This window comes from Malaclemys terrapin, chromosome 6, assembly GCF_027887155.1.
Source record: "Malaclemys terrapin pileata isolate rMalTer1 chromosome 6, rMalTer1.hap1, whole genome shotgun sequence".
NCBI lineage: Eukaryota > Metazoa > Chordata > Testudines > Emydidae > Malaclemys > Malaclemys terrapin.
In genome coordinates this window covers 85,729,006-85,741,921 of record NC_071510.1, presented here as the reverse complement: position 1 = coordinate 85,741,921, position 12,916 = coordinate 85,729,006, and the positions used below count along the sequence as shown (strand labels likewise).

At 39.7% G+C, this 12,916-nt stretch overlaps 1 protein-coding gene and 1 long non-coding RNA gene across 3 annotated transcripts in view; one reads left to right on the top strand and one right to left on the bottom strand.

The window, feature by feature from the left end:
* Positions 1–12,916, top strand: part of LOC128839811 (uncharacterized) — a 56,156-nt gene that overhangs the window by 25,839 nt on the left and 17,401 nt on the right. The window lies entirely within an intron of this gene.
* The window catches only part of FCHO2 (FCH and mu domain containing endocytic adaptor 2), a 227,181-nt gene continuing 224,690 nt past the window's right edge, over positions 10,426–12,916 (bottom strand). For both annotated transcript variants that reach the window (XM_054033090.1, XM_054033091.1), the window contains one exon: positions 10,426–12,694. In XM_054033090.1, coding sequence (XP_053889065.1) covers positions 12,672–12,694 — 23 coding nt within the window. In that variant the 3' untranslated portion in view covers positions 10,426–12,671. The remainder of the gene's footprint in view (positions 12,695–12,916) is intronic.

Here is a 12,916-nt window from a genome sequence, read left to right as displayed (position 1 = left end):
ATGGATCCAAGGTGCCGAAAAGCAGAAGTGTGATTCCTGGATGGGTCCCCAGGCGTCTGCACAGGGATCCCATAGGCACCAGTAAGGCCAGAAAGAGGGGTCAGCCATTTGTGGAGGACCCCATGACATCAGGTACCAGCGGTCCATCAGGGAGTCACATCTGGACAGGTAGCATCCAGATCTCCTTGACTGCCTTTCTGGGCTCATCTCTCTCCAAGGAGATGGAGAAGTGGCTGGCATGTCTGACTTGTCCAAGTCTGTAAACTGCTCTTCTTCCAACGGTGGGGCCATTGGTACTGCGGCACTCCTGCTTGATGGCTGGAGATGAAATGGCTGCTCGCACACCGAAGTAGTATCATCCACCTGTGTAGTAACGTCCCTCAGGAGGCCAGGCTGGAGAGGATGAGAAACTGCAGATAAGATAGATATCCTCCAGTGTTTGTATATGTCCCCATACATCCCAGTCTTTGGGATGGGTGGGTCCAACAGTTGAAGATTGATGTTTCCGTTATGTATCCAGAGGCAATGTGCTCCTTGGACGAGTGAGCTGGTACCAGTGACGAGTTCAGATTCGCACTCCTAGATGGAACCAGCAGATGACAGTCCTTGTGTTTCAGAGCTGGAGTCACCAACAGAACTAGTGGATCTTTCTTCTTGCATACTTTACCTTCCACAGCACTTCATCTGTCTTAGAGTTAGGGTGACCAGATAGCAACTGTGAAAAAATGGGATGGGGCTGGGGGGTATAGGCGCCTAAGAAAAAGTCCCCAAAAATGAGACTGTCCCTTTAAAAATGGGACAACTGGTTACCCTATCTTAGAGTTAAAAAGGTTATGACCTTCAAAAAGCATGCACTCAATAATGATTTGAACCTCTTCTGTTATGTCCGGTTATTGCGGCCATGACGTTTCGCTATTTGTGACCGAAGTAGCCATTGTCCTTGCAGCTGTGTTGGAAGCATCTAGAGCTGGTTGTAATGCCATGTTGGTAATCAGCTGATCCTCAGTATAAATAGACTTTAGTTCAGTTTTTGAGTCCTGCAGAAGTTTGTCCATGGACTTGGAGATTTTTGTCCCATTGGAGGTAATCATACTTCATTAGCAAACTTGGTAATTTGCTACATGAACTTGGAGGCTAGCAGAAGAGTAGACCTTTTTTCCAAACAGGTCTAGTTTCTTTGGAACTATATCTTTAGCTATCTGTCTAGGAGGGCCATTTTGTTTTGTTTTCTCGTGTACTGGAACCAGTACTAGAATAGGATGGGTGTAAAAATACTCAAATCCCTGTGGCGGGATTGGTAAAAGCAGTCTGCTCCGTCTGAAATGTCCGCGAGAGTGGCTGGGCTCTGCCACAGATCCTTGGCTGACTCAAGGATGCCCTCATTAATGCACATCACTAATATGATTGGAATCACAGGGTGTAGTCAAACAGTTTGTGACTTGTTTTGCCTGACATCTACAGGGATCTGTAAGGTGTCTGCCATTTGTTTCTGTAGGTCTTGAAAGGCCTTAAAATTGTCAACAGTGAACAGTACTGAGAGGTCAATGACTCCATCTAGAGAGGATGCAGTTATTATCATAGGTGCAAAAGGGTCTGCAATATTCCTCTTGAAGGTCATCACCCTTCTGGAGATCTTGCTCTGCAAACTGCCCTCCCCCCTCGCTTTCTGCACCCATCACTCCTCAGCTGCAGAGGGAGGGATCCCTGTACAGGGAGCTAATTCTGCATCCGCCCAACCCCCATGCATCCAGACCCCCTCATACTCAGACCCTCCCACCAAGCCTCACCCCCCTGCACTCAGACCCCACTCCCCCTACACCTGGACCACCCCACCGAGCCCCAACTAGCTGCACCTGGATCCCCACCGAGCCCCACTCCCCCAACATCTAGACCCCCCACTGAGCTCCCCACCAAGCTCTACCCTCCCCCACTCCCAGCCCCCCCCCCGGTGCTGAGCCCCAACCACCTTCACTTGCCCCCCCCCCCGAGAGTTCTATTACCATTGCACCCAGAACCCCCCAACAAGCCCCTGTGCATCCAGATTCCACCCCCTCCACCCCTGGATCCTCCACTGAGCCGCCTGCACACAGATCCCTCTCAACCCACACCTGGATTCCCCCCTACGCTAAGCCCCGCCACACTTGGATCCTGCCTTGCTGAGCCTGTCTGCCCACACCTGGTGCACTTGGCACAGAGGGGCAGGGCTCTAGGGGTGTTTCTGGGGCAGGCCCAGATTTTGTGCTGTGTCACGGTTGAATCAGTGTCCCGGGGAGAAGGGCGTTGCACAGTAATCTCCCACCTCTGTGCAGTCAGTGGCCTGTGCTCCCCAGTGCCATGCTGGAGCCTCCACATTTATTTGACAAATAAAATTTGCAGAATTTTAAAATACTGTGCACAGGAATTCACGGGATTTTTATTTTTTTGGTGCAGAATGCCCTCAGGAGTAAAATGCAGGTAGAATCAGCACATGACTAGTACTAACAACACATCGTGTTTGTAAAATGTCTTTCATTTGAGGATCAAAGAGCACTTTACAAATATCAACCAATTAAGCCTCATACATCCTGCAAGGTAAGTAGTGTCTTACCCATTTTATAAATAAATGGAGACACAGAGAAGTTAACTTTCCATACTAGAATCGCTGGTAAAATGAAGATAATTGTCTCTATTGCTTTTATCGAAGGTAAGAGATTGAAGGGTATAAATACTAAATGTGTAGAGTGGTCCAAGGGGCTATAAATAGAGGAGTAATGGAATGAAACTGAACAAAGGGAAACTTTGGTTCAAAAGCAAACGCGGGAGAATTTCTTACTTTCATTTCTTTGGGTATAGTCCTTTTTTCTTCCATTCTACCAGTAGAGCCAGTGTGATCAGACAGCAGATCTCTCAAGGAAGTTTGGTATAGTAGTCTACAACTTCCAGAAAAAAGTAGATATGAGAAGTGTGAAAAGACACAAGTGGCACCCAGCCCCCTTGAGGTGAAGTGGAGGGACTGTAGAGATGAAAGAACAGGAGTACTTGTGGCACCTTAGAGACTAACAAATTTATTAGAGCATAAGCTTTCGTGGGCTAAAACCCACTTCTTCGGATGCATAAGTGGGTTGTAGCCCACGAAAGCTTATGCTCTAATAAATTTGTTAGTCTCTAAGGTGCCACAAGTACTCCTGTTCTTTTTGAGGATACAGACTGACACGGCTGCCTGAAACCTGTAGAGATGAAGATTCTTACACAAGGAGAAAGGCAAGACAGACAGCAGATGTGGAGAGCAGTAAGCATAGGAGGTCTTACCTGAATGTCACTTCAAGGACTTCCTAGCCAAAGGAAACTTTTTGGCCAACAAAGGCTGTCCAAGAGAATTGTTGATAATTTGGTAAAAATTCAGGGGATGAAGAGGAGCCTGGATGGAAGAGTAACAAGCTGGAAAGGGATGTGAAATGGCAAAGCTCAGGAAATGGCAATAGGCCTCAGTGAACCAGAATTTAGGATGGAAAATGACCTATCCAGATTCTCTGGCAGGACTATCTTTCTTATGATAGAACTTCTCCATGTGGGCCCAACTCTTCCAGTGATGATTCTGAGGATGGCAGGGTGCAGGGGAGGCACTTTTGAAGGAGGAACCCTCAAGAACTTTATACCTGGTCTGAACCGTAGGAGCTTCTAAGGACTTGTCTACATGAACAGCTAAACTGTGGCAAGCTGGGGTGTAAATCTACCCTGCACTAGCCTGCCACTAAGGGCTTGTCTACACTTCGCTATAGCAGCACAGCTGTGCTGCTGTAGGACTTCATTGTAGACACTTTCTACGCATCTGGGAGGGATTCTCTCATTGGCATAGGTAATTCATCTTTCCGAGAGGCTGTAGCTAGGTCAATGGAAGAATCCTTCTGTGGACGTAGCCCTGTCTACACAACAGAGTTAGGTTGATGCAAGGCAGTTTATGACGACCCAACTATGTAAGTGTTTACACTAACATTTTGTCCTGCCGCCGTAACTGTCCTGCTATGCTGACTTTGACTCTGCACCTTTCTTGGAGGTGGAGTTATGTCGATGTAGTTAGTTCGATGCAGTGTCAGTGTAGACACTGCGTTGCTTACATCGACTGTTACGGACTTTTAGAAGCTGTCCCACAATGCCCCACACTGACAGTACAGTTGGTACAAGCTCTCTTGGTGAGGACATAGACTGCCAACACAAGGAGCATAGTGTGGACACAAAAGCAATTTAATTACTGCAGCAGCTGTATGGCAATGTAACTTAGGTCAACATAATTTTGTAGTGGCCCTTAGGTCACCTTAATTATGCTGCTCAAGGATGTGGACTTTTCATACCCCTGAGCAATGTAGTTATGCAGTGTAGACCAGGCCTAGCTGGATGTGTGCATCCTGCTAACACATGGCAATGGTTTGTTAGAGTGCTTTCAGCTAGTCCTGTTTCAAAGAGAACTAGATCAAAGTACATTAACAAACTGTTAATGCACATCAGCAGGGTGCACATAGACAGACACTTAAGCTATGTCTACACTAGAGAGCTTACAGCAGTACAGCTGTACTAATGCACCTGCTCTATGCCAATGGGAGAGAGTTCTTCTATTGAATAATTAAACCACCCCAATGAGTGGTGGTAGCTATGTTGGCGGGTGAAGCTCTCCCGCTGACATAGTGCTGTCCACACTACTACTTATGCTGCCAAAACTAACATCGTTCAGGGGTGTGTTTTTTTTCATACCCCTGAGCAACATAAATGGTAGTGTAGACATGGCCTGAGTCTGTGGCAGGCTAGTGGAGGGAAGACAGCAAATCTCTCAAGGAAGAGCTGGCAAAGCTCCTAGAGTTCTAAGTTTTTTTGGTCTGTAGGGGCAGTAGTGAGAACCCAGTCCCTTATTAGTAGTCACACACCCAGCTTGCAGCAAACTAATTATTCATGTAGACAAGCCCTAAGTCTAGATTTACCAGGGTATATAGAATAAAGGATTCCATCTTAGGTAACGGGGAGATTTGCTTTCAGGAAAAAGATCTGGTTGCTGGTCAGGATCTGTAAATTGTTCTGTCTTGATTAGTGTTCTCCCTCATCAAAATCCTCTTCCTTTGAAGCTCAAAGTAATTTGGGGGCTTTGGTTGTCATGTATCAGAGGGCAACTGGCCATCTTGTTACCTCCTGTAACCTTTTCTTATATGGAGGCCATATCTTGTCTGATGAGATCAGTATCCAGAGGGGATCGGAGACTCAGATATTACAGTAATGGGTGCCAATATAAGAACTGGGGTAGATGGTGGAGACCAAAAGGCCATGGAGTTTTGAAAATGAAAGTCCATATAATAGAAGGAGTGGGTCTGACCAGAAGAAAGGAAGGGGCATTTAAAGGATACCAGAACAAGCTGGATGGATGAAGAGCCAGAGCAAGTTGAGGAAGTGCTGCTCCTTTGGAGATCTCTTTCATTAACCATGGTCAAGAGGGAACTTACCCTTAGAATCTCCCAGTATGTGACTACTAATAAAGGGCTGGGTTATCACCATTGCCCCTACAGACCAAAAAACTTAGTTTTGTGCTAGGAAATAGATGGTGTCTTTGTTGGAGAGGGACTGAGGCGCTGATAGAGGTTTGATGATGACCAGGGGTCATCTAATGAGTAAGATACAGGAAAAAGGATACAGGCAAGTATTAAAAGGAATATAACACAGGTTAAAATGAAATGACATTTTAAAAATAAAAAAATAGTATTGGTTCATAACACCCAGAGTTGGATTAAAGAAAATTAAAGAAATAAGACAGGTAAAACAAAAATCAGCAAAGGTTAAAAGTTGCATGCAAAATGGGCTATAATAAAAACATTAAACTAGATGACAAAATTGAAAAAAAGTAGAAAAGAACAAATAGGCATTGATTTAAACAAAGTGAAAGTGAACAAGGAAAATGTGGCAGTTATGCATGAGGTTATTGAAATGTGTAAAAACCTAAAAAAATTAATTTGTAATGGAACTTAGACAAAACCAGAATTATTTCCTGATCTTGTATAATCAGTGTTTTACCTCCTTATTTGTTAGCCATGAGTTGCTTCACATTTAAAATTAGATTCTCATCCTGCTAACACTTACCCACATGCATTTAGCATGTGAGAAGTCTCATTGACATTAATGGGGCTCCATGTGGGCAAAGGAGATGGGCCCTTAGGGCCCAATCCTGCAATGAAGTATGTGGGCGTGCCATTAACTTCAATGAGCATCTGCCCACAAGACTTTATTGTAGAATATGGGTCCTAGATTGGCTGCTTTTAGAGGCAGGGATGGTGTCTTTTACAGCAATTTGTTAAGGGCAATAGTATATGCTTGAGGGCTACGAAAGAAATAATAAACTCAATAATAGGGCAAGTAAAAATGACTAAAAACAGATTTAAAAAAAAAAAAAGATTCTTCTGTTTTCTATTGGCCAGCCTGATAGTAATTCAGAAAAAAACCAACCTTACAGCATAAATAGTGAAAGGTAAATTAGGGCTAGCTTACACTTGAAGTGCTATAGTGGTGCAGCTGCACCAATGCAACTGTTCCACTACTGGTGAAATTGCTCTATGCCAATGGGAGAGAACTCTCCTGTCGGCATAATAAAACCACCTCCACAAGAGGCGGTAGCTATGGCAGCAGGAGAAGCTCTGCCACTAGCATAGCGCTCCGGTCAGGGCAACTTACATCGCTCAAAGGGTGGCTTATTCACATCCGTGAGCGACATACGTGGTAGTGTGTACAAGCCCCAAGATTTACAATTCCTTTAATGAAGGGTTATAAGTAACCCAGGTAAGACCATTTGTTTGTCTAAAAAACATATTGCTTTTAATCTTCCATCATGCTTTAAAAACAATTTGTGGTTTCCAGAGGTTTTGAAACAGTGAAGGGATAATGAATTAAATTAACTAAGAGGAAAGGTAATATCTGCATGTCAATAAGGAGGCAGGTCAGATAAGTTTTGGGAGGAAACACTCAAACAATACTGTACAAAGAGTTGAAGATAAAGATTGTTACATTTTCAATTAAGAGACCTGCATATCAGTTTGTTCATAAGCATGACTTAAGAACATAAGAACGACCATACTGGGTCAGACCAGTGATCCATCCACTCCAGTATACTGTCTTCTGACAGTGCTAAGTGCTTCAGAGGGAATGGACAGAACAGGGCAATTATTGCATGCTCCACGCCGTTGTCCACTCCCAGCTTCTGGCAGTTGGAGGCTAGGGACACCCAGAGCATGGTCTTGCATTCATGACCATCTTGGCTAATGATGGATCTGAACCTCCATGAACTTACCTAATTCTTTTTTGACCTTTTATATGTTTGGCCTTCACAACATCGCCTTGCAAGGAGTTCCACAGGTTGACTCTGCGTTGTGTGAAGTACTTCCTTATGTTTGTTTTAAACTTGTGCCTATTAATTGGGTGACCCCTGGTTCTTGTGTTATGTGAAGGGATAAATAACACTTCCTTATTCACTTTTTCCACACCATTTATGCTTTTTATAGACCTTGATCATATCCCCCCTTAATTGTCTCTTTTCCAAGCTGAAAAGTCCCAGTCTTTTTAATCTCTCCTCATATGGAACCTGTTCCATACCCAATTCTAATATTTTTTTTGAGATGGGGTGACCAGAACTGCACACACAGTATTCAAGGTGTGGGCATACCATGGATTTATATAGTGACAATATAATATTTACCGTCTTATTTCCTATCCCTTTCCTAGAAGTTCCTAACATTGTTAACTTTTATGACTGTCACTGAACCTTGAGCAGATGGAGAACTATCCGTAATGACTCTAAGATCTTTTTTTTTGAGTCATAACAGTTCATTTAGAGCCTAGCATTTTGTATGTGTAGTTGGGATTGTGTTTGCCAATGGCCCTTACTTTGCATTTATCAACACCGAATTTCATCTGTCATTTTGTTGCTCAGTCAACCAGTTTTGTGAGAGCCCTTTGTAACTCCTTGCAGTCTGCTTGAGTAATTTTGTGTCATCTGCAAACTTTGCCACCTCACTATTTACCCCTTTTCCCAGACCATTTATGAATATGTTGAACAGCACTGGTCCCCATCCTTGGGGGACACCACTATTTACCTTTCTCCATTCTGAAAACTGATCATTCATTCCTACCAGTTGTCTCCTGTCTTTTAATCAGGTACTAGTCAATGAGAGGACCTTCAGTTTTATCCCATGACTTGCGATTTAACATGGCATTAAAGAAGAAAATTGCTTGAAATGTTTCTGGTTTAGGAGTCTGCCCTGGAGGAATTCTGATATACCAGATATTTTTTCCCTTGGATGCTGTAAAGTAAAACTACAGTCATGTGATGATTGAAATGGAAACCAATTGTTTTCTAACATTTCCAAGAACAACAGTTTCATAAATACTCAGATGCATCTCTTAAATCTATTTGAAACATACAAGCTTTTTCATTTAATAGTATTTGACTCAGTGTGTTTTTCCTGGTTAATAGATCAAAACATCAGGTTTATTACGCCTCCTGTGTTCCACTTGATAAGCAGAAATGTCTTATCTACCTCATGTGTCCTACTTTGTTTGCCAAAATCTAAATGATTATTTAGCACTAGTGTGAGCAATCAAGTATGTCATTATCTAAATACATTAAACAGCTTGCTTTTCAGGAATGAGCATGTTAAAACAGTACAAATCCAGTTTAGAGTAGTTGGAGCAATACCTGGGCGTCCACTTAATGAGAAAGGTCAGATGGGCTGGATTCCCAGGGATTCTGATCTGTTATATAGTTTGTATGCAGGGTTCTACTTCAGTGGAGTTACTTCTGATTTACATCTGACATCAGAATCATGCCTTCAGTCTTTTGCTTTCAAGCATAACAGGAATGCTGATTGTTAAAAGTGATGCACTTGGCTTTGGGGCAATGGTTGGAAAGGAAGGAGTGTTCTTATTTATTGATAACAGAACTTAGTTGACTGTTTTGGAAGGAAATCCCATGCAAGTCTTGGTCAAAGATAATGGATGCAATAGGGGAACCTAACAGGGCTGGAAATCACCAGCACTCAATGAGGGATACAGAAAATCTTTACTCAGCCTTATCCCACTCTTGGATTCTGGAAAGAGGGCAAGAAGGACAAAAGCCACCATTCTAAAAATCTCTCTCTCAAGGAGGAAATAAATCTCTTAAGAGTTTCATGTACAATATGATTATTTCAGATAAGAACCTTTGTTATTTCTTTAGATATGTACTTTTTGCAGGAGGGCGGGATTGGAGGGGAAGTATTCATTTCAACTGGAATTTAGTTTCTTGCTTGTCACCGAGAAGTTCAACAATTTGTCTAATTTTCAGCTGAAATAAACAGATAACGGAAAGTCTGTTTCAGCACAACTATTGCTTCTGTGGCCACAGTCTCTGGAAGGAATGTTCTCAGAGTTAATGTTCCTTCCCTCCTGTGTTCAGGCTTTGAGCTAGAAGACTGAATATATTGGTATACACATTCCCTAAGTCAGTTAGAACTGGTGAAGACTAAAGGAGGGGTTGGTGCAGAAAGGAGTATTGTCACTCATTTGTATATTTTCTATACAGAATAAGCAAAAATTAAATCCACTTATTGGTTTCCTTGTGTGATTATGAAAAATTAGCTTATACAAAAAAATTATCTTCAGAAGTCTAGGAAGCACATTTATGAAACTGTTTGCTTTAAGGAAAACATGAAATATTTCATCTTCTTTGCCAGCTTTTGTGTGCACTAATTTGGAAAATGTTTGGGGAAAGAGACATTTTAATTGCTTAGTAAATGCTTTATATTATTATGACTGCATAAGTCAATAGCCTTCTATGTTTTTCTTTTGCCCTGTTTTCTGCCCCTGGTATCCTTCTCTCATCTTACTTTCAAAATTCATTAGGACTGGCTTTGAAGGCTCAGATGCTCATTGCATTTAGCAATTTTCTTTAGAAGTCCACTCACAGATGCATTTAAAATCCACTGAAGTCAGATTATTCTTGTAACGTTCATTGTTAGGAACAGATTAGCCACTATTGCTAGTATCAGTAAAACTCAGAACCATATCTCTTTGTTGAATTCCCTTGTCTATCAAAACACATTTCTTCTTGTTTTGTCCAGAGAACAGTTCCACATCAGATGGTAGAGATATTTATTAATTCTTTTAAATAATGAGCAAATCAAGTAATATATTCCAACCAACGATACACTATGGCACAAGACTACCCCTGTATTAAGCATTTGGAATTTAGAGTATTGTTGATTATTGTAAGTATAAACAGCATGAATCATCTTGTAAATTATATATTACATGTTTATTATGGGTGCAATTTTTTTTGGAAAATTTACATTTTATGAAAAATCAAAAGTATTTACAATTTTTATAAGAAATTTGTATTGTTCTAATTTACACGCCAAAGTATTAATAATCCATACAAACCTCAGATCCTTTAGAACTGTTTAAAAATTCATTTTCTCAATAGGCGGCAGCTACAAAGGTTATCGCTGTATACACAAGCAAGAACCAGCTTGCTACATACATTTCTCATCAAATCTCATTTTTTTACACTGTTGATCCATTTCTCTACAAGAAGTCTATATAAATTTGTATGGCTTCAAAATTGTAACCTGTACCCATTACAAATGTATGTTTTATCACCTGGTATGAATGCTAGTTTAAAATTGTTGAAACTTAAATTTCTAAATTAATGAAGTAGTTAAGTAATACTTGATTAAAAATGGAGAGTAAAATAATTCTTGGATTTCAATAATAAAATAACTGTCAGGTTAAACACACAGTTTGATTGCAAAGCAAATTACAATTAAGATTCCAGTAAAAGACTGTACCATTTAAAATGCCAATTACAATAAGAATTAGATATTCTAGTTATGTTCATCATTCAGTAAAGAGTAATATTTTAGCAAATTAAGAGTCATATGTACTGCTCCAGTCAAATTTAATTCAGGTTTGTTATAACAAGGAATACATATAAAAAGCACATACTGTACTGTATATTGTTTAACAATGGACTCTTGTCTGTAGTGTGTACATGAATCAGAACTTACGTAAGTGTCTAAGGGTCCTGAAAATTCATCTGTGTAAAGCTTAGCAGTCCAATTTGTTAGTGGTTTTACATGAATTATTACACAAAACAATTTATTATTGCTTCCAGTATATAATCTGAATAGACATTGGTATTCAGAATTATAATATACTATTCCCATTTGCAGGTTATTAAATTATTCTGCCCCAAAACAATTGATTTCTGCACTTAATAAGGACTTGTTTAACAATAGCACAATACATAACTGATTTTTGAAGTTACTAACCGGTTTTAAGAAATACTACCAATGTGTCACTTCAGATCACTTCCCTGTATTTTGCATATGGCAAATAGATTAGGTGACAATACAAACATACGAAGTGGTAGTTTTTCAGTGAAGCTTAAATTAATAATGCAAATGGCAGCACTTTTCTTGCTGCTGCCAAAAATATATCTTTCTAAAATGCTATTCCTCACAAAGCACAACGTTTACATTCATATCACAAGTCCATAAAGCACTTGAATCTTAAACAGCTTAGTAGTCAGAGTGAAGGGAAATGCTACATTTGTTTTAAAAATTATCCTGTTTTTATCATTCTTTATGCATCTTCAGAATTCACACTTCTTTGGTGAGATTAAAGTTGAAACTTTGACAGAGTTTTTCTGTGATTTATATTTAAAGTCTTGCGCTATGCATTTCCCTCTACAATGGCTGCATTTATTGCAATTACCCCATAAGGAAGTAATCCAGTATTTTAAACATTTTACAAAGCAACCTCCAGTTATTGTAAATATACTTTCTAAATTCCACTCAAAGGAATTTTATGGAGTTCTATGCATTACATACACCACGGTATGGAAGAGCCAGACTGAAAAAGGAAGTGAGGCACATCAACAACAAATTGGACAGGCAGTTTAAAAAAAGGCACAAATGTTATGTAATCCATATAAAAATAAATTAAGTCTACAGCATTAATTCAAACAATCACAACTCCCATAAAATTTACTAACAGCAGAAGTAAGTATCTCTGCTGCCTTTTGCAATTTTTAACACATTGCACTTAGGAAAAAAAATTAAATCTTATATATAAAACAATTTACACTTTAATATATGGTACATGGGAATCACATTATACTTTTTGTATACATCTCTTTCTAACAACTGATTTTATAGCACATGAATGCAACATAAGTGGGTGGAGAGATTATCTTTGCCTCTGTTTGCTTTGCACAATGGCAATTAAGGAAACAGAAAACCTACATATGAATATTTATGCAAAGCTAAAATATTTTGTGCTTGCTCTCCTACTTTTTTAAGTTTAATGTTTACAGTTTAATATCGTTTCATACATTTTCAATATAGCTAATGATTAGTATTTTGACTTAGTTTATATAAATTTACTAAAATCTGAATAAACAAGTTTCCAAAAGATTGTAGTTGATCATTTACAAACAGTGTTGAAGTTCACTTCAGTGCTATTATAAAATAACATTTTTTTCCCAAAATGACTTCTTTAAAAAAGTGCATTTTTTTTATTTTGTAAAACAGGTCAAAGTTTAAAAAAATTAATGCATGTTAAAATAGTGTTTGAAAGGTAGAGAAAATAGCTTCTTCTGCTCCTTTGATTCAATGATTTCCACAGGTTTATCAACAATCTGCCATATATCGTCCTGAAAAAATATAAATAGCCTCTTGCAATTACAGTAATTATGTTTTACAATAAACAAGACCATAAAACATTAGATAAAGTAAAGTTTCAGTATTTTTCTGGAAACTGTGTTTTTGTTTTCATCTATAGTAAGCACCAATAACTACTTCCATTATGCATCACATAAGTACTCCATGCTTATATACCAGATAATTAGTAGACAAAGTATAAAAATGCTCCATAC